Below are 22,146 nucleotides of genomic sequence, written 5' to 3' on the forward strand. Positions count from 1 at the left end.
AATTGCTGCATAATTCTCCTAATGGAGACAAACATTCTTGCGTGTAATTTAGTTCAGTCAAATTGTGGTATAGGGAATTCCCTGATGGTCCAGTGGTTTGGGACTCCGTGCTTTCATTGCCGAGGGTGCGGGTTCAATCCCTGGCTGGGGAACTAGGATCCCACAAGCCACGCGGCATGGCCAAAAAAATAAATTAAATAAATTAAAAAAAATTTTTTAAACGTGGTATAGCCATACAATAGGATACTACTCAGCAATAAAAAGAAATGAACTATTGATACACCCAACATACATGAATCTCAAAATAATTATGCTGAGTGGAGGAAAAAAAATGGAAAAAGTATATGCTATATGACTCCATTTATATAAAATTCTAGAAAATGCAAACTAATTTATAGTGAGAGAAAGCAGATCACTGGTTTCCTGATCTTTCCTGATTTTCTATAGCAGTGGAGGTGGGGTAAGAAGAGGAAAGAGGGAGAGATTACCAAGAAGCACAACAAAACTTTTGGGTGTGATAATGTGTATTATACTGATTTTGTTGATGGTTTCACAAGCGTGTCTAAATGTCTAAAATCATCAACTTCTACATTTTAAATATGTACAAGTTTATTCTATGCCAATTACATCTCAATAAAACTTCTAAGAAGTATTAGAAAATAACCTGTGTTCTATGAATGTATATGTAATTGAATATATATACATAAATTAAAAACATGAAGATCAAATGAAATAAAAGCTGGAAAAAACTTAGTACAGTGTCCAGAACCTAGTAAACAGTATGAGATCTTATCTCTTTTATAATTCTGTAATGAACTATTTTTACTTAACAATATATTATGAGCATCTTTCCATAGTATATATGTCAATATACATCAAGAATATTGAATGGTCATGGCACATAACTGTACAGGTTTATCATAATCTAACCAGTTCCTATTGTTATACACTTACATTGTTTCTGTTTGTTTACCTATTAAAAACGGTTTTTAAAAACAGGAACCAGGGCTTCCCTGGTGGCGCAGTGGTTGAGAGTCCGCCTGCCAAGGCAGGGGACACGGGTTCGTGCCCCGGTCCGGGAAGATTTCACATGCCGCGGAGCGGCTGGGCCCGTGAGCCATGGCCGCTGAGCCTGCGCGTCCGGAGCCTGTGCTCCACAACGGGAGAGGCCACAACAGTGAGAGGCCTGCGTACTGCAAAAAAAAAAAAAAACACAAAAACCCCAGGAACCAATGTTTTTGTATAGTGATCACTGGTTTCATTGTTAACGTTTAATTCTTTAATCCAATTGGAATTTATTTTACTATGTGCGCAATAAGTATTTCTTTTCCAGATTTGACTGCTGCAATACCATTTAGTGAACATCACGTATTCTAAAAGCCACCTACTTTCGTACAATATTATTTATGAAAAATTGTTGTGAAAGTTAGCTTTCTAAAAGACAAAACAAGATAGTCACATGTCATAAGTCAGGAAGCACGAAGGAGAAGATGTCTATTCTCAAGTCGGGACTCTGCCAACCACTCTATCAGCCTAGAATTGAGAAGGTGAACCTGGCAATCCTCATTCCAAAGACTCACTCACTACCCCTACCCAACACACAGCTTAGTGCAGTGAAACCTATAAAACTCTGCACCAGAAGCACTGTCTGGAGAAGGGATGAAGGAAACCTCTAGTCGTTGCAGCAAAAACTGAGTAGGGTCTCTGCCAGTTATTCTCTACACGTGAACAAGCCTCCTCACGGCCACAGTCCTGAGCACCTGTGCTACTCTTGCTCCTCCCCACACCTTCCATGCCTGGTGGTAGTGAGAACCAGAAGGCTAATAGTGGGATGTGACAAAATCCAACGAGACTCACTTTTTCTCCCCAGCGGCAGTCTCGCAGACAGCAGCACAAACCAGCAATTCAAATAATAACTACTTTTATCAGTTGCATCTATGGATACATTCCCAGAGATCAGCTAACTTTGAGTTTTTGTGTTTTCATTTTAAACACATCATAGTATAAACATAACCTGAATCACTTGGATGACCACTTTGTAACTCACTACTGCCAAAAAGATTTCAGGACTCACTTCCATGTGTGTGTTAACAATCCAGTTGGTAACACAGTACTACTTCAATTAGCTTGGGCTAATCAGAAAATAAATGAGATGGTCTTAGTACTAAATGATGTATTGCCAAGTAAAAACAGAATGATGTACTGATCACTGTGCTAAAAGAAAAAAAAAAAAGAGATTTCATAATGGACTGAACAGAGCAACATGATGAGAAATGAGTCATCTCACGGTACCTAACTGTGTAGGTTTGTCATACACAGAGAGTAGAAATTTGGTGTTAGCAAAATATAATTTTTCACATTAAAGTTTTTTTTTTTTTTTTGCTGTACGCGGGCCTCTCACTTTTGTGGCCTCTCCCGTTGCGGAGCACAGGCTCCGGACGCACAGGCTCAGCGGCCATGGCTCACGGGCCCAGCCGCTCCGCGGCATATGGGATCCCCCCAGACCGGGGCACGAACCCGCATCCCCTGCATCGGCAGGCGGACTCTCAACCACTGCGCCACCAGGGAGGCCCCACATTAAAGTTTTTAGTTAATATTTTACTGGTTTGTTACTTCATTAGTAAATTGGTTTCAATACTTAAGGAGCTTAAAAACATAGTTTAATGCTTTATATTTAAGTAGAATTATCATTCAAATTATTTAGATCAACACACGGAATCCATGATTGTTAGGTTTTAAATATATGTAACTGAAGTTTGAGAAACATTGATTTAGATTAGATGTGAAAAACAGCTTGGCATGTCAATCCAATGTATAATGTGTGAAAGTTGAAAAACACCTATGCAATATCAGTATAACTTCTAATGGCTATATGTTCCCTTGCATTGACATATTACAATTTACCTAACCATTCCCTTAAATTTAGGTTGTTTTCTAATTTTTCATATTATTACAAATAATACTATAATAAATAAGTTGAAGCAGTGAACTCTTTCCTTCTTTTTTGAATTACTTCCTTGGAATACAATGAAATTCCTGGGAAAAACTGGCATCTAAAATTGAAAAACTTTATACTTCCACAAGCATCCAGAGTATACCAATATCATTATAACAGACCCAGCACCATGTGTTATCATTATTTTTTGTTAACTCTGGGACATGTGCATTCCTTGCATCTTACCCTTTTATGAATCACCGATGTGCACAGTTACCCTTTTTTGGCCAAAGATTAAACTTAATATAGACTTTTAATCAGATATATTTTCTTTGCTCTTCAAATATAAACATGTGTCCACTGAAAGTGATTCTCAGGGATATATTTGTAGATGAGAAGATCAGTGGGGACCAAGAGCAATTTCTATATTGTTTATACTTGAAGACTGGACTCGGGTTAGCCCATTTTGGTGATAAGTCTGGTCAAAGGGAGTCATCTGCCTCTGATTTCCCCCCACTACTATATGCACAGGGCTATTTCCTGAAATTTTCTTGAATTTACTAGTATACCTACATCCCTTAGTTTGAACAAATAGGAGCTATTTTATAATCTTGCTTTCTACTTCTAATATTCAGGAACGAGTATCACAAAATGTCATTAAGAACACAACTAATAATCATAATATAATGGAATGACTAATATCTTTTTGCACTTTTCTAGGCAATCATATATAAACCAAAGCTGATAAATAAAAAAGACAGCATACTCTTTCATGGCATTCAAATATATTTTGCAGTATAAAATATATACCAATATGGGACTTCCTTAAGGTCCAGTGGATAAGACTCAGTGCTTCCACTGCAGGGGGCACGGGTTCAATCCCTGGTGGGCAACTAAGATCCCACATGCCGCACAACACACGGCCAAAAAAAAAAAAAAAAAAAGGAAAATATATACCAATAACCAATAAAAAATAAACAATACAAAACAAACACATAAAGAAAAAGCTACTTGCTAAGATGTTTCAATTGCTAAAAGATACACTTTAACAGAATATATCAGATTAATATTTCTACCTAACTCCTGCTCCAGCTACCCAGGATATATTGTCATTAAACAAGGCAAGTTAATAAGGCAATTGAATTATAATTAAATAAGGCAATTTCCTTACAATTCTCACTAAGATCTTTAAAATAATTTATTTGACAGGGAGTCGTCTTATTCTTTAATTGCTGTTATTTTTACATGATAAAGTTGCCTAGTCTTTCTCTTTGAACTTCTGATGAAGAAAGATCTAGGGATTAAATGAAATGAGTATTAAGGTTCATTGTAGGTGACAGCCAGCCTCCAAGATGGTTCATAACCATCCCTGCCTCCTGGTATTAACACCCTGTGTAGCCATTCCCATGTTGTGCCACAATTAGTCTGCATGAGCAACAGAATATGGCAGAGTGATGTTCTATCATTTCTGATATTAGATTATTAAAGATAGCTGGCTTCCACTATGACACGTTCACTCCAGTCTCTCTTGGATCATTCACTCTAAAGGAAGCCAGCAACCAAGTTGTGAGCAGCCCTCTGCAGAGGTCCATGTGATGAGAAACTAAGGGCTTCTAGGCCAACAGCCAGTGAGGAACTGAGGCTTCTTGCAAAAGCCACATAAAGTGAACTAAGTAAAAATGATCCAGGCCAGTCAAGCCTTCAGATGACTGTAGCCCCAACCAACTACTGACTCAACCTCACAAGAAACCCTTAGCTAGAAGCACACAGATAAGCCACTCTGGATTCCTGACCCTCAGAAATTGTGAGAGATAATGTTTGCTGTTTTAAGCTGTTAAGTTTTGGGTTGATCTGTTATACAGCAATAACTAATGCATCACATAATCAAGAAAGCAATCCTTTTAGAAGGTCTCTATTTTAAATAATGCTATATATGAAACACACTTTCACTCTAAAAAGCAAGAAATTTCTAGACCTAGTCTATTAGCACTGAAATAAATTCTGTGAGTGTGCTATTAAATTTCTAACAATGAATCCTAATGAAATTTTAGAAGAGTACATGGGAACTTAAAATATTCTCTAACGGGCACTTTCTGACTTAACAAGAAGTCATCTATACCCCTAGCATCCACACCAGATTCTCTAATACTATGTTATACTAAAAGGAATCAAAGCTCCAGAGAGAAAAGGTTAATTGCAAACCTTTCATTGGAATATACAAGGTGAGCCTACTCTTCCTGTTGAGCCAGAAAACAAGACACTTTCAGAGATTAATGAAGATGTGTCAGAAGAACTCGGGAGCCAGTCTGAAAGCACTCCTATCGACCAATGCTGTAAAAATTTAAGCAAGAAAAAGAATAATGATGGTAATGTATTTTAGCCCTATTGAATCAATGAAAAACTCTAAGTACAGAAAGATGCTTAAAAAGGAGAACACCAGAAAATGCTTTTTATCACTGTGTGAGACAGCTATTAAAACAATCTCTTACAAAGAAATTGGTAATTAAAGTGGAATTAAGCATTTGTCCTAACTTTCTAATAGTAACTGAACTTAAAGGTAACCAAAGAACCTGGTTAATAAAGAAAGATTCTACTTTTGAAGAATGAAGTAATGAAAATAGAAAAACCTAATTTTATAAACCTTAAATTAGGCAAAGACTGTCAACTAGAGTTATAACCCTTGGGTATATTGTTAATGGTGAAAAGGACGTTCATTTGATGCCCCAGAACACCACACAGATTGTGTTATAGTCATAAGAGGAAAACATAATTATTCAATGGAGAGGTCAGACTGTCATCCTTCAAACCAGCAGTCAATTTCAGCTTCACTAGGGTTAGGCCAACTAAATACCCTGTAACTTGTAAGGTCACAGAACATGAAAACTACATCATCGACAATATATTCTAACCAAAACTGTTTATCTTGAATCCATCAAGCCTTTAGAGGTATCTTCCAGATTACATAAACACGGAAGACAGAGAGAAAAGTTAAATAACACCACAAGGAAGCAACAGGAGAAATCCAGAAGTTGGGACATTCTGTAGGACAACTGACTTGGTCCCTTCAACAAGTCGGCTGTCATTAAAAAAAGGGACTATGTTAGATTTAAAGAGAGTTAAGGAACGTAACAACCAGATGCAATACGTAGTCCTGGATTAAATACTGGTTTGGATAAACCAGCTATAGAGGGTATTTTGGGGTCAACACAGGAAATTCTAATATGGGCTGGGTATTAGAAAAGATTAAAAAGTTATTGAAATAGAAAGGCAGAGGCTTCTAAATAAGGAAAGCAGCATATAAAACAATATGTGCAATATATCTCATCTTGGTTAAAAAATATACACATATCTATACATACATATACCACAAATACATACATATTCACAATAGAAAAAGGTCCAAAAGAATATGCACCAAGATATAAACAATGCTGAGTGATTTCCAGGTGGTGGGAATGTAAACTTATTATTTTATTTTTGCTGGTTTCAATTTTTTTACGATGTACATATGTTGCTTTTATAATAATAAAGTTTGGTTCATCCCTGTACTCCCTTTAAGAGTTAAGAAGAAATATACTGATAACTCACAAAGCTGGACAGCTATACTTGAAAACTTCTAAGGAAGATTTTTAAAATCGCTTACTTCAAACTGTTGCCAGCATGTGACCCTAAACAAAGCCCAGTAAGAGATATAGCCCTAAATCTGAAACTCAGTGTCTTTGAAGTACCATATTTTTCATTTGGCAGTTGCCAAAAGAAAATGTATAACAGAAGAAAGGTCTCATTTTCTAAAATTTAATCACATTAAGTGTTATGAGGGGAAAGTGCTATGGAGAGGAAGCACTTTCAAAAGCCAAAAAAGGATCATTCGAAAAATAAATTTTTGACACTGACCAATGCCAAGAAAATTTTAGCTCTCCATTTCAAAGAAGTCCCATCCCCTACTCTCTTTGTACTCATTATTAAAGAACTGACGCTCCTTTAATCACCAAAAGGAATGGATTTATTATTCAAAGCACACTGTCATGGATTAATAGAGTGGTTAACTTAAAACTGATACATCTGATGCCTCTTCCTTCTTTTCATGAAGCTATGTCATCAATTTTAAATAAATGAGGAAAGACGTATGCCAATGTTGCTATGGTTGAAAATAGAGAGATAGAGGCGGGTGTATTATTTTTCAACTGTTGCATGACAAATGACCACAAATGTAGTGGCTTAAGATAACACAGATTCATTGGCTCACAAACCCAGCACAGTATGGCTGGATTCTCTGTTCAGGGTCTCCTTAAGCTAAAATCAAAGCATCAGCTGGGGCTGTAGTTCTTATCCAGGGCTTGTAGAGTTTTTACAAGCTCACTGGTTGTTGGCAGAATTCATTTCCTCCTCACTTCAATCCAGCAACAAGGCACCAGATCCTTCTCATGCTTCAAATATCTCTGACTTCCCTTCTGTACCAGCTGCAGAAAGCTGCTCACTTTAGGGGCTCATATGATTAGATCAGGCCCACCAGCTAACCTTCCTACCTTAAGGTCAACTATGCCATATAACTGGGGTCCCCAACCGCCGGGCCACGGACCAGTACTGGTCCACGGCCTGTTAGGAACTGGGCTGCACAGCAAGAGGTGACTGGTGGGCGAGCGAGCGATGCTTCATCTGCCGCTTGCATTACTGCCTGACCCATCCACCCCACTTCCGTGGAAAAATGGTCTTCAAGGAAACCTGTCCCTGGTGCCAAAAAGGTTGGGGACCACTGCCGTACAACACAACATAATCACAGGGATGAAATCTCATCATATCCACAGGCAGGAATCAGGGCATGGAAGGCTTGGAGGGGGGAGCCATTTTTAGAACTCTACCACAGTCACAAAAAATTGTAAAACTTAATTAAAAACACCTTTCTTACCTGTTAATAATGAACCATGCAACAGTTAGCATTCCTGCTAGCCAAGTTCCACTCATAAGCCAGCTTGTAACAAATAAAGCAGTGACATATATTCCTTGCAATCCAAAAACAATGCCAATATAGAAATATACTGGCTCAATAATCTCCTAATTGGGAAAAAAAAAAAAGAGAGAGAAGGAGATAATAGGATGACAGTATATAATTTTGAAGATTCATAAATATGTGAGAAAATAAATATTAAAGTCAAAAGAAACACATACATTGCTACCAGTTGCTTGATATAAAACGCTGGCAATAAGTTCTGGATATAGAGACATTTGCTGCACTGCATTTATAGTCTTCAGAGATACAGTTTTGTTATTGTGTGTCAGTTCGTATACACCTAAAGCCAGAAAAATTTTTCTCCAGATTATTTATTCTGCTTTTACAACAATTGAACATGTTATTCAGAGGTCATTAAATACTTTATTATCAAGAAGGATCTCAAAATATAATACCCTGTGCCTCATTTTTCCAATTTTTAAATTAACTACAAGAAAGACCAATACCTATAGTCTGAGACAAATCTCCACATTCAAGGGCTCCCACATATAAGAACAATGTTTTATTTTAGGAAAATATTGTTACTAAATACACAAATATAGTTATCATACCTCTTTCAAATGAAGGTGCCTTTAACATATCCTTATAGTAAGAATAATAAATGGCACTATCACCCTGAAATGTGATTTCCCGCTCAAGCTCCTAGAAGAAAATGAAATGATTATTTAAATACCAGTGCCTTAAATTTCAACTGCAATCTTTTCCTCTCCTCATATTCCAAATTAATGCTATTTACTTATCCTTTTATTCAAAGACATGTTTGAATTTTCCTTTAACCACTAGTGGCCATATTAATAAGATTAAACTTTTCAATAATCTGGCAATCACTTTAATGAAATACTTAAGGTTTAAACTAGATGGTAACTCGTGAGTTATTTGCCTATTATATATAAGAAAAATCTGGAAGGAAAACCCTAAGTAGTACCATAAGGAGAGCAAGAATAGTATAGCAGGAAATAAAAAATGATGGTTGTGGTGTTAGAAGTCCATAATAAGAATATAAGTTTAAAAAGAAAGTATTATTTTTCTATTGCTATTTCACTTCCCTAGGTATCCAGAACAGCAAGCCCTTAATTAGGGCTTTCCAAGAGCAGCAGAAAACGAACCAGTTCTTTTCAAATGAACTCCCAGAAATGTAAGTAAATCTTAAAATTCCTAAAATTAGGCTGTACAGAACCAAGAATATAGGTAGTCAAAAACACTGAAACCTGTGCTTTTCATGCTGAATCAAACTTTCATAAATCTATAATCTTTTAAAAGGAAACATGTTTATTTTCATGCATAATTTTATCAATTAATACAAAAGATATCAGTTTCCCCAAAGTCTGATCAACAGAACTTCCTAAGGTATTAATGGGTGTTACCTAAAAAGAGTTAAATAAGCTATGTAAAGGCTGGATTAGAGAAAATTAAATGAGTTTTTTCATTGCAACTTTTCAGAGTTTCACTATTCATTATGCACTGAGAATCTCTATAAAGTCTTTCCTAGATCTATTTGACCAGTGAACCCTTTTTTTTTCTCACCTAGAGCTTATTAGTCTAAATAAATTTCCTCAAAATTATTTGTTATGAATGGGTACTGATTTTTCTTTCTAAAATTTCAAAGATGTGAACTCTTAATCAGTGCTTCTCAAAGTTAATGTGCATATTAAACTTCTAGAGATCTTATTCAAACATAGATTCTGATTCTAAAGTGTGGCCTGAGAATCTGCAATTCTGAAAAACTCCCAGATGATGCCAATGCTCCTGGCTCATCACAGTGCTCTTCATGAATGTCTTCTAGATTTTTAAACCTTATTGTTCTCAATTCTGCCTAGATAACAGAATCACATGGAAAGATTTTGTGCAATATTGACCCCAAGACACTCCCCCCACCCCACCTAAGAATCTGTGAGGGAAGTTATTTTTTAAATCATCCCAGATTCTTCTATTGTACATCCAGTGTTGAGAACAACTAATACTTAATCTTCATAACATTTTCAAGGAAATAGGCTATACAAAATCCTTGGTCAAATCAATACAGGTGAGTAATTATTCAGTTAAATGTTTTGGTGGTGTTAGATAAAACAATGGCTTAAAAACATTTAGTCAGCTTGACTACTCGCTCAAAAATAAGAACAACAACAAAAAAGAGTTTGGGCTAAAACAAAAACAAAAAAACTTTAGAGTCAAGTGGTAACACCACGAACTTTGCCAATGCATATTACAGGTATACCTGATTGCGAAGGTAAGTCTGAAAACAAACTTATTCAAAGGGCAAATGAATTATGAATATAACTATAGTGAGTAAGGTCTGTGATTAATACATGATTTAAAACCAAAAGTTAAACATACTAATATGAGGCAACATTTTAATAAATACTGTTATGTCTGTTAATCATTTTCAGCACCTCAAAACATTCTAATCTAAAAATTAAAATATTTTGATGCTGAAACTTCCACAGACTGTTTCTTAAATGTAAACTACCAAAACTAAGAAAAAGCTGACTAAACTTCATAACATTTCATTGTCATCAAAGTCCTGATAAATCAATTGCATGAAGGAAAGCCCCCTCATAATTTCTGTTCTACCACCTTGAAATACATGCTATTAAATTTTTCAAGGTTGATACTGTGACTCAAAACAGCTTCTGTACCATTTTGTTCCTACTGGCTTACAGCCATAACATTAAGAAAGCACTTGTCATACTTATGCATATGTTCTGGCTCCCTGGAAAACACATTATTTAAATTAACATTAAATATTAAAATAAACGTTCGTATGCTCAAAATTTTTTCTTCTTACCTGCCTGTTGGAAAACCAGAATTTCCGTTCATGGTATGCTGATAAATAGAGAGCATACATCATACCACTAGTAACTGCTGCAAGACAGCCAATGAATATCTTTGCAAAGCGCTGAAATAATATATCTGAAAAAGCATATTAAAAGTAATCAGTTGTGCATGATATTTATATTTATGGACTTCTATTAAAAAGAAAAAGTAATCAAAGGTTGTATGTATCCTTGATATGATGTAACAAAAATGGCATTCTAACTCTGTGGTCTTCCTCCCCAAAACCCATAATCCCAGTCTAATCATTAGAAAAACAGCAGACAAATTCCAAGGGAGGGGCATCCTACAATATATCTGACCAGTACTCCTCAAATCTGTCAAGGTCATCAAAAACAAGGAAAGTCTGAGAAACTGTCACAGCCAAGAGAAGTCTAAGGAGACATGATAACTATATGTAATGTGATATCCTGGATGTGATCCTGGAACAGAAAAGGACATTAGATAAACACTAAGGAAATATGAATAAAGTATGGACCTTAGTTAAAAATAATGTATCAATATTAGTTCATTAATTGTAACAAATGTACCATACTAATATAAAATATTAATAATAGGGAAAATTCTGTGGGGGGCATGTAAACTGGGAACTCTGTACTATACTGTCTGCTCAATTCTTCTATAAATTTAAAATTAAAGTCTATTAATTTAAAAAAGGAATAAAAGGAACATACTACCAAATATCTAGAGAAAAAAAAACAGGTTCATTCAGAATTACTATTGTTATTTTTTCCCTTATCAAGAAATATTTTTATTGAGGAATAACTTACATACTATAAATTACATACAGCTCTTTAAATTGTACAACTCAATGACTTTTGATGATTATGTATTTAAAACATCATATACAAAGTATTCACATTATATATATGTAAATATATATATTTTAAAATTATTTATTTATTTTTTGGTTGTGTTGGGTCTTCGTTGCAGCACGCAGGCTTTCTCTAGTTGCAGCGAGCGGGGGTTACTCTTCGTTGCGGTGCGCGGGCTTCTCATTGCGGTGGCTTCTCGTTGCCGAACACAGGCTCTAGGCGCGTGGGCTTCAGTAGTTGTGGTACAGTCTCTAGAGCGCAGGGTCAGTAGTTGTGGCGCACAGGCTTAGTTGCTCTGCAGCATGTGGAATCTTCCCGGACCAGGGCTTGAACCCGTGTCCCCTGCATTGGCAGGCGGATTCTTAACTACTGCGCCCCCAGGGAAGACCCTATGTAAATACTTTTTGACAAAAACATAAAACACATTTGAATTTTCTACACACAGGATGATTTAGTCCTGCTATAGCTATTAACTATAATTCAGTATAATAATAACAAATACTATATGATTTCACTTATATGTGGAATCTAAAAAACAAAACAAATGAACAAACATAACAAAACAGAAACAGTGTCACAGATACAGAGAACAAACAGGTGGTTGCCAAAGAGCAGAGAGGTGGGGGGAGGAGAGAAATAGGTGAGGGAGATTAAGAGGTACAAACTTCCAGTTGCAAAATAAATGAATCACAGGTACGAAATGTACAGTGTGGGGAATATAGTCAATAATTATAGTGACAGATGACAACCTGACTTACGGTGGTGATCATTTTGAAATCTACAGAAATAGCGAATCACTATGTTGTGTACAGGAACTAACGTAGCATTGTAGGTCAATTATACTTCAAAAACAAACAAACTCATAGAGAAAAAGATCAGACTTGTGGTTACCAGAGGTGAGAGGTGGGGGAGAGGGAACTGAATGAAGGCAGTCAAAATGTACAAACTTCCAGCTGTAAGATAAATAAGTACTAGGGATATAATGTACAACATGACAAATATAATTAACACTGCTACGTGTTACATGTGAAAATTGTTAAGAAAGTAAAATCTTAAGAGTTGTCATCACAAGGAAAAAAATTTTTCTATTTCTTTAGTTTTGTATCTATACAAGGTGTTCACTAAACTTTTGTGATAATCATTTCATGATGTATGCAAGCCAAATCATTATGCTTATACAGTGCTGTATGTCAATTATATCTCAATAAAACTATAGGGGAAAAAAAGATTCAGTAAATTAAGCCCAGGCCTAAAGGCCCAAAGCCCAGTGTTACGTTATTAAATGACTGAGAGGTTTGTAAAAACAAACTGGTTGACTTATTAACTTAGCTATTTTCAAAACATTATTCAATAAATATTAATTTGTATAGTAAACTAGAGACATTAAATAGAATAACTAGCTAGATATCACTAAATTAATAAGAATTATATTCAAAGTGCTTGAAACACACTACCCAATAAATCAAAAATTAGAATCAGGGAATTCCCTGGAGGTCCAGTGGTTAGGACTCTGTGCTTTCACTGCCAAGGGTGCGGATTCAATCCCTGGTCAGGGAACTAAGATCCCACAAGCCTTGCGGTGCAGCCAAAAAATAAAAATAAATAAATAAACAAAATAAAAATTAAAAAAATAATCAGCATGATACAATTGCTTTAAAATTACTGCTTTCTAACTGAAAAAGGATTACTCTCCAAAATATACAAGCAGCTCAATATCAAAAAAACAAACAACCCAATCCAAAAATGGGCAGAAGACCTAAATAGACATTTCTCCAAAGAAGATATACAGATTGCCAACCAACACATGACAGGATGCTCAACATCACCAATCATTAGAGAAATAAAAATCAAAACTACAATGAGGTATCACCTCACACGGGTCAGAATGGCCATCATCAAAAAAATCTACAAACAGTAAATGCTGGAGAGGGTGTGGAGAAAAGGGAACCCTCCTGTACTGCTGGTGGGAATGTAAATTGATACAATCACTATGGAGAACAGTATGGAGGTTCCTTAAAAAACTACAAATAGAACTACCATATGAGCCAGCAATCCCACTACTGGGCATATACCCTGAGAAAACCATAATTCAAAAGAGACATGTACCACAATGTTCATTGCAGCTCCATTTACAATAGCAAAGACATGGAAGCAACCTAAGTGTCCATTGACAGATGGATGGATAAAGAAGATGTGGCACATATATACAGTGGAATATTACCCAGCCATAGAAAGAAATGAAACTGAGTTATTTGTAGTGAGGTGGATGGACCTAGAGTCTGTCATACAGAGTGAAGTAAGTCAAAAAGAGAAAAACAAATACCGTATGCTAACACATATATATGGAATCTAAAAAAAAAAAAAAAATGGTTCTGAAGAACCCAGGGGCAGGACAGGAATAAAGATGCAGATGTAGAGGATGGACTTGAGGACATGGGGATGGGGAATGGTAAGCTGGGACGAAGTGGGAGAGTGGCATGGACATATATACACTACCAAATGTAAAACACATAGCTAGTCGGAAGCAGCTGCATAGCACAGGGAGATCAGCTCGGTGCTTTGTGACCACCTAGAGGGGTGGGATAGGGAGAGTGTGAGGGAGACGCAAGAGGGAGGGGATATGGGGATATATGTGTATGTATAGCTGATTCACTTTTTATACAGCAGAAACTAACACAACATTGTAAAGCAATTATACTCCAATAAAGATGTTAAATAAACAAACAAACAAACAAATAAATAAATAAAATCACTGCTTCGAATAGTACGTGTAAAGCATTTGGCCTGGCACATAGTAAGAGATCAGTAAATACTATCAATAGGTATTATTATTGGGCTACAGAAGCATACTTGCAAAAATATATGACAGTTAATTAAAGCAATGTTGACACAATGTAAATTATAAACAGACTAATAAAAAAACTTACCTACCATGGCAATTTGGTAAAAGTGCTACAAAGTTTCTAAATATGTATCTTTTCCTGTTTTTTTTTAATTAGGTCTTGGACAATGACAAATTAATCCTAATTATCAAGGGCTATTACAAAGAATATATTCAACCAAATCTTATATATAAATGCCTTACCTTAGTGCTATTTTGTTTTTGAAAGATTTTGTAAAGAGTCAAAGCTGGAATCAAGCTATCAGTGTTTGGTATAAGTGTATATATTTTAGAGAAAATAAAGAGCTCTGGGCCCTGGAAATTATTTATTAAAAAATTATCACGGGGGACTTTCCTGGTGGCACAATGGTTAAGAACCCGTCTACCAATGCAGGGGACACGGGTTCAATCCCTGGTGTGGGAAGATCCCACATGCCGCGGAGCAACTAAGCCCACATGCCATGACTACTGAGCCCGTGTGCCGCAGCTACTAAAGCCTGCGTACCTAGAGCCCGTGCTCCTCAATAAGAGAAACCACCACAATGAGAAGCCCATGCACCACAACGAAGAGTAGCCCCTGCTCGCTGCAACTAGAGAAAACCCGCGTGTAGCAACGAAGATCCAACGCAGCCAAAAATAAATAAATAAATAATAAGTAAATTTATAAAAAAAAATTATCATGGGCATTCCCTGGTGGCCTAGTGGTTAGGATTCCAGGCTTTCACTGCTGTGGCCCAACCAGCATTCAATCCCTGGTCAGGGAACTGAGATCCGGCAAGCCACGTGGCCAAAAGAAAAAAAAAAATTGTAGGATTCAATTTCACAAAAAGTAAAAAAAAGAAAAGAAAAAAGTATAAATACATTGAAAACAATATAAGCAGTACTTGCCAAAATTTTAAGAATAGTTATTATCTACTGGAATTATGCATATATTTTTATTATACTTATCTCTATTTTCACATTTTCTACCCTAAAAATATATTCTTGTAATCAGGGGAAAATACTATTTTATAGGAGCTATCTCTAAATTGTTTAAATACCTTTCTTACACTGTATTTTCCAAAACGTTTTAAAAGATCACTCTTATTAGTCAGCTTTGCTGTAGTAAAAAAGTGACCCCCGGGCTTCCCTGGTGGCGCAGTGGTTGAGAGTCCGCCTGCTGATGCAGGGGACATGGGTTCGTGCCCCGGTCCGGGAAGATCCCACATGCCGTGGAGCGGCTAGCCCCATGAGCCGTGGCCGCTGAGCCTGCACGTCCGGAGCCTGTGCTCCTCAACGGGAGAGGCCACAACAGTGAGAGGCCCGCGTACCGCAAAAAAAAAAAAAAAAGTGACCCCCCATATTACCAGTGGCTTACAGAACAAATATTTAATTCTCATTCATGTTACTGTGGGTTTTGGGTCAGCAGTCACTCTCCACTCAATTCCAGACTTCAGATTAGCTGTGGCTCTTCTTGTATCTTCAGAATTCCAGAATGTGATCAGTCCCTATTTGGGACATGCTGTTCTCATTACAGAGGAAAAGAGCTGGAGAACAGGCAAAAACATACAATGCCTCTTACAATTTCTGGTTAGTACTGGTACACTGCTACTTCCACTCACATTCCATTGGCCCAGGGAAGTCACATGGATAAACCTGACAACAGGGTAGGGAAGTATACCCCACTTCAGAGAGGCAATCCAAATCACATGGTAATGGGAAGGAATGTATAATCCACTTTCAGGGAAGGGAGAGAACATTTGGGAACAACAGAAGGATCCACCAGGGTTTGCCCCATTAGTCACAAATGTCTACTTCTCTCCCAAAGGCAAAACACACTCACTCCTTCTCAAGAAAGATACCCTTAGAGCAGCTTACTCAGCCTGCTTTCTGCATGTAGAAAGTTAGGGACTCATACATCATTTTAAGACATGAATAGTTGTGTCCTTAATCTAGGCTGGCAGTTCTTTTGACAGTATGTCTCTCTCAAAGCTTAGCCAGCAATTCTCCTAGGTTTTTACCTAAGAGAAATATAAATAGATGTCCACAAAAAGATTCGTACGAGTATTCACAGCAGCTTTATTCGTAATAGCAGAATACTGGAAATTACTCAAATGTCCAACAGGAAAAGCAGGAACACTTATAGCAAGACGAATGAATTTCAAAATGATTATATTTTTAGGGCTTCCCTGGTGGCGCAGTGGTTGAGAGTCCGCCTGCTGATGCAGGGGACACGGGTTCGTGCCCCGATCCGCAAAGATCCCACATGCCACGGAGCGGCTGGGCCCGTGAGCCATGGCCTCTGGACCTGCGTGTCCGGAGCCTGTGCTCCCAACGGGAGAGGCCACAACAGTGAGAGGCCCGCGTATCACAAAAAAAAAAAAAAAAAAAAAGATTTTATTTTTAAAGGATAACATATTGAGCTAAGTGAAAGAATCCAGGCACAAGGACATATATGCTGTATGACTCCATTTATATGAAATTTTAGAACATGCAAAGTTAATCAATGTTGAAAAATATCAGAAGAGTGGTTGTTTTGGGGGGTACAGGGAAAATCTCCTGGAAAGGGACATAGAAGAACTTTCTGGGACAAGGGAAATGTTATGTATCTTAGTTGTAGTCAAGTACCAAAACTCATTTAATTAAATACTTATGATTCTGTGCATTTTTTTAAAGCAGGGTTTTCTTTTTATTTACTTACTTACTTACTTACTTGCTTGCTTGCTTATTTATTTGTTTGTTTGTTTATTTATTTATTTATTTATTTCTGCATTGGGTCTTCGTTGCTGTGCACAGCCTTCTCTAGTTGTGGCGAGCAGGGGCTACTCTTTGCTGTGGTGCACAGGTTTCTCATTGTGGTGGCTTCTCTTGCTGTGGAGCACGGGCTCTAGGCGTGCAGGGTTCAGTAGTTGTGGCACATGGGCTCAGTGGTTGTGACTCGTGGGCTCTAGAGCACAGGCTCAGTAGTTGTGGCACACAGGGTTGGCTGCTCCACGGCATGTGGTATCTTCCTGGACCAGGGCTTGAACCCGTGTCCCCTGAATTGGCAGGCTGATTCTTAACCACTGAGCCACCCGGGAAGCCCTAATTCTGTGCATTTTATATGTTAGTTATACCGTAATTTTTAAAAATTAAATTATTCATTTTTGCAAAGAAAACAATTTTGTTTGCTTTTTACCTACTTGATTCCAGTCAACTCCATACTCCAATAACTATACCCACAATTCTTCTAGATATGCCTCTCTCAAAGATTTAACTACAAGTATTCTGAGCTTATAAAGCTTTACTTGTCACATAAAGCCACACCCTTTGTTCTTTTTCCCTGAGTGCTTTATTCAACTGAAAGGAGTTAGTAGGAGCTACTTTAATCCATTCATACATTTTAACAAACTATGTGACAGTCATGCCCTCGATTTGGGCGTTGCCCTAAGGATTCATCTTAACTAGTCTTTGTTACTTAAAGTATTTCTCAATTTTACTGAATAGTTTTTGCGAGTTGAAAAGACAAACAATAGTAATTTCAACACTACAAGCCCCAGACATTTTGGATTCCTATTTTCCTCTTCATTCCTGACTGCAAATGGGCCAATTCTGTTCTAATGTGTCTCTTTCCTGTAATCAAAAGTAGCTGATAGCTTCTGCTCCTCCCAGCGCCGCCCTGAGTCACTGCCTGTGCAGCTCTGGCCGCCTGGCTCCCCCTGCTAGTCACTGATATTTGGCATTCATACAACATGGCAGACATCAACAACTTGTCTAGGGTAGTTAAAAGATGTGTGAATGCTCTCAAAAACCTTCAAGTTAAATGTGCACAGACAGAAGCCAAGTTCTATGAGGAAGTTCATGATCTTCAAAGAAAGTATGCTGTTCTCTATCAGCCTCTATTTGATAAGCGATTTGAGATCGTTAATGCCATTTATGAACCTATAGAAGAAGAATGTGAATGGAAACCAGATGAGGAAGATAAAACTTCGGAGGAGCTAAAATAAAAGGCCAAGATTGTAGATGAGAAAAAGGATGAAGAAAAAGAAGACCCCAAGGGAATTCCTGAATTTTGGCTGACCATGTTTAAGAATGTTGACTTGCTCAGTGATATGGTGCAGGAACGTGATGAACCTATTCTGAAGCACTTGAAAGATGTTAAAGTGAAGTTCTCAGATGCTGGTCAGCCTATGAGTTTTGTCTTAGAATTTCACTTTGAACCCAATGAATATTTCACAAATGAAGGGTTGACAAAGAGGTCAGAACCAGATGATTCTGATCCTTTTTCTTTTGATGGACCAGAAATTATGGGTTGTACAGTATGCCAGACAGACTGGAAAAAAGGAAAGAATGTCACTTTGAAAACCATTACGAAGAAACAGAAACACAAGGGATGTGGGACAGTTCGTACTGTGACCAAAAAAGTTTCTAATGACTCTTTCTTTAATTTTTTTGCCCCTCCTGAAGTTCCTGAGAGTGGAGATCTGGATGATGGCTGAAGCTATCCTTGCTGTGGACTTTGAAATTGGTTTTACGTGAGCATATAATCCCAAGATCAGTGTTATACTTTACTGGAGAAGCTATTGAAGATGATGATGACGATTATGATGAAGAAGGTGAAGAAGCAGATGAGGAAGGGGAAGAAGAGGGAGATGAGGAAAACAATCCAGACTATGACCCACAGAAGCATCAAAACCCAGCAGAGTGCAAGCAGCAGTGAAGCAGGATATATGTGGCCCTGAGGATAACCTGCACTGGTCTACCTTCTGCTTCCCTGGAAAGGATGAATTTACATCATTTGACAAGCCTATTTCAAGTTTTTTGTTGTTTGTTTGTTTGCTCGTTTTTGTTTTTTGCAGTCTAAAATAAAAATGTCAAAAAAAAGCTGCTGATAATCAAGGTACTCTAGTAATATTGTTTGTGATCTTGTTACTTCAAATAATTTAAAAATTAGTATTAAAATTGCAACTATTCACAGGAAACAGTTTTATAAAATGTTTTGTCACACATAGATGGATTATTATTTTCCAGCTCCCAAAAAGTTTTCTTGCTGCTAACCTCTGAACTAGATCTGTAGGTGACTCACTGCCTTTAACTTATGTGAGCAAATTTATATAAATGGCCCCTGAGCTCCCTATGGGAAAGAATCTATTTACGAAAGCTGTTCAGCTCCTAAGGATGGCATATTCTCCAAAGCCACTTTCAGATATGGTTCAGAAGGATAACAGAAACGGAAGGACCTCCAGAGGATGAAGCCAAGGACGACAAAGAACAATGAACTGGGAAACTACTTCCAAGGAAAACAACTAGGGCCTAATCAAGAAACATTCCCCAGAGGAGGAAGACCTCATATTTACCGAGTAGGATTTCAAAATTGCTATGGACCAGTGGTTAATGTGTCTCTCACTCTTCCTCCTTCTGAATGGAAGCATTTATTTTGATATCCTAACCTCATCCAAATCTGTATAATGGGAGAGGGGGCATGTGCTTTGCTAAGAAAAGCCTGCTTACAAGGTAGGCTCTTGGCAGGCATCTGGGAACCTGGATTTCAAAAGGGTTCCCACTATTTTCTAATGAGTGGTTTACTGTGCCTAACTTATTTGTGCAAACAGTGTGGTTCATATCTACTGCTTTCCTTCTGGAAATCTAGAATTTTCCTATGCATTAAGCAGAGGCTACATGACCAGCCACCAGTAAAAACCCTAAGCAGAGTTGCTAATAAGCTTCCCAGGTAGACAAACCTACAAATGTCACAATTTGATGCTGAAGGAATTATGCATGTCCTATGTGACTTGGAAGCTTCTGCCTAGTTTCTTGCAGTCTTCAGCCCATAGGTCCTTTCCCTTTGCTGATTTTGTTTTGCATTGTTCACTGTAATAAATTACAGCTGTGAATATGACTAAATTCTGAGACCTGTGACTCCTTCTAATCTCTGAACATGGGGGTGTTCTTGGGGACCCCTGACACAGAGCAGATAACTTGTCTTTTTAATTCATACCTCTCTGGATTGAATGAGTCATAGCTGACCCTGATGAAGATAACAAGACCTTGGGCTTCAAGACTGATGCCCTGACTGGATAACACTGAGTGTCTTCCTTGGGGTCGGGGAGGTACCAAGTATATTTTGTCTGAGGGAGACAAGTAAATATTTATGACCAAAAGGCCAGAATGTGGTAAACTTATTCTTATTCCCAACTATTTTGTCATTTCCTATAAAAAGATTTTTCATCCCTGCCTATTACCATGTGACTTGCCATGCTTCCCTGTAGTCAGACTAAACTTCTCCATTCCACTGTCTAGATTGATTATATGACTTGGTTGGGCCAACAGAATGTGAGTACAAGTGACAGTGTGCCAGTTCAGCAGAAACTTTAAGAGGTACTGCATGACTCTGCCTGTTCTCCTGCTCTTTTTCTCTGCCACAAGAAAAACACATCCCAAACAGGGATTATGCCTTCATGACATGAAGCTACCTCAGCCAACCTACAGCCACAACATATAATGTTGATCAGAAATAAATGTTTTTTGTAAGCCAGTGAGACTTAGGAATTGTTCTACAGCAAAACCTAATGAAAGTTGACCAATATCACCACATACTTAAGATAAAATGTTTATACATTTGAAATATTAATGTAAAATATATTACCTAACATAACTATTTTTGTAATAGCACAAAAACTCCGAATCTCTCTAACTTACGTTTTGGAACTCTTTCAGGAATTGCAGTGTTGTTGATTTTCTCTTCTTTGGCAGATTCTTTATTTTCTGAAGACTTTGGCTTTTTTCTTTGGCGCAGTTCTATAGTTGGTCCTTAAAATATTTGAAAAGTTATTGCAATGTATGTATCAAATTATTCTGTCTATATCTCAAACTGATTTACTTTTATTATACTTAGGTAAAAGTCCCATGAAGAACTATTTGTACCAAAGATAACTTTCTTCATAATTATTTTAGCACTCCCCGCAAAACTTTCCTTTCCTACAAACAAAAAGACAATATAAGTTCTGCCTCCAACTCGTGCTTTCAGAGTCCTACTGATAAACTGAGCTCTTCTCCTGAGATGATGCTATTTTCAAAATATCCCAAAATAAGTAAGCTCTTTTCCAGAATGACTGGAGAACAAAGTGTTATTTAATAAATTAGCTTATTATTCTAGTTACCTGAGAGTATAACATGTATCATTCATGAGCTAACAATTTTTTTAAATAAAAATAAAATACATTGATCATAAAACTATATTTCATTTATTTAAAATAAATTTTATTTACTTATTTATTTTTGTCTGCATTGGGTCTTCATTGCTGCACGTGGGTTTTCTCTAGTTGCGGGAGCAGGGGCTACTCTCATTGCAATGGCTTCTTTTGTTGCGGAGCACAGGCTCTAGGCACGAGGGCTTCAGTAGTTGTAGCCCATGGGCTCAGTAGTTGTGGCTCGTGGGCTCTAGAGCGCAGCCTCAGCAGTTGTGGCTCACAGGCTTAGTTGCTCCGCAGCATGTGGGATCTTCCCAGACCAGGGCTCGAACCCGTGTCCCCTGCATTGGCAGGCGGATTCTTAACGACTGCGCCACCAGGGAAGTCCTATACTTCATTTTTAAGAATAATCCTGAAGGTTCTGGAGCATTTCACAGTGCTGTGGTATCATTATCATTCAACAGTCTTAGAGATTTAGGTATTGGATAATAGGCTGAACCAATAAAAATCCCTATATTTGGGAAACT

The 22,146-nt window shown here is 37.4% G+C and overlaps 1 protein-coding gene and 1 pseudogene across 6 annotated transcripts in view; one reads left to right on the forward strand and one right to left on the reverse strand.

Moving 5' to 3' along the window:
• Positions 1-22,146, reverse strand: part of DPY19L4 (dpy-19 like 4) — a 62,105-nt gene that overhangs the window by 34,494 nt on the left and 5,465 nt on the right. For 4 of the 5 annotated variants that reach the window (XM_082601223.1, XM_082601222.1, XM_082601221.1 and 1 more), the window contains exons 2-6: positions 21,129-21,239; positions 10,729-10,853; positions 8,495-8,585; positions 8,102-8,223; positions 7,842-7,987 (exon numbers count right to left, since the gene is read on the reverse strand). In XM_082601223.1, the coding sequence (XP_082457349.1) occupies positions 7,842-7,987; positions 8,102-8,223; positions 8,495-8,585; positions 10,729-10,853; positions 21,129-21,239 (595 nt within the window). Of the gene's footprint in view, positions 1-7,841; positions 7,988-8,101; positions 8,224-8,494; positions 8,586-10,728; positions 10,854-21,128; positions 21,240-21,697; positions 21,898-22,146 lie in introns of those variants that run through there. The other variant, XM_082601224.1, reaches the window with a different exon arrangement.
• On the forward strand, positions 17,626-19,578 carry LOC309792023 (nucleosome assembly protein 1-like 1; annotated as a pseudogene). Its single transcript has one exon. The product of its transcript is annotated as a nucleosome assembly protein 1-like 1 (transcript).

Source organism: Mesoplodon mirus, assembly GCF_964341445.2.
Source record: "Mesoplodon mirus genome assembly, chromosome: 16".
NCBI lineage: Eukaryota > Metazoa > Chordata > Mammalia > Artiodactyla > Ziphiidae > Mesoplodon > Mesoplodon mirus.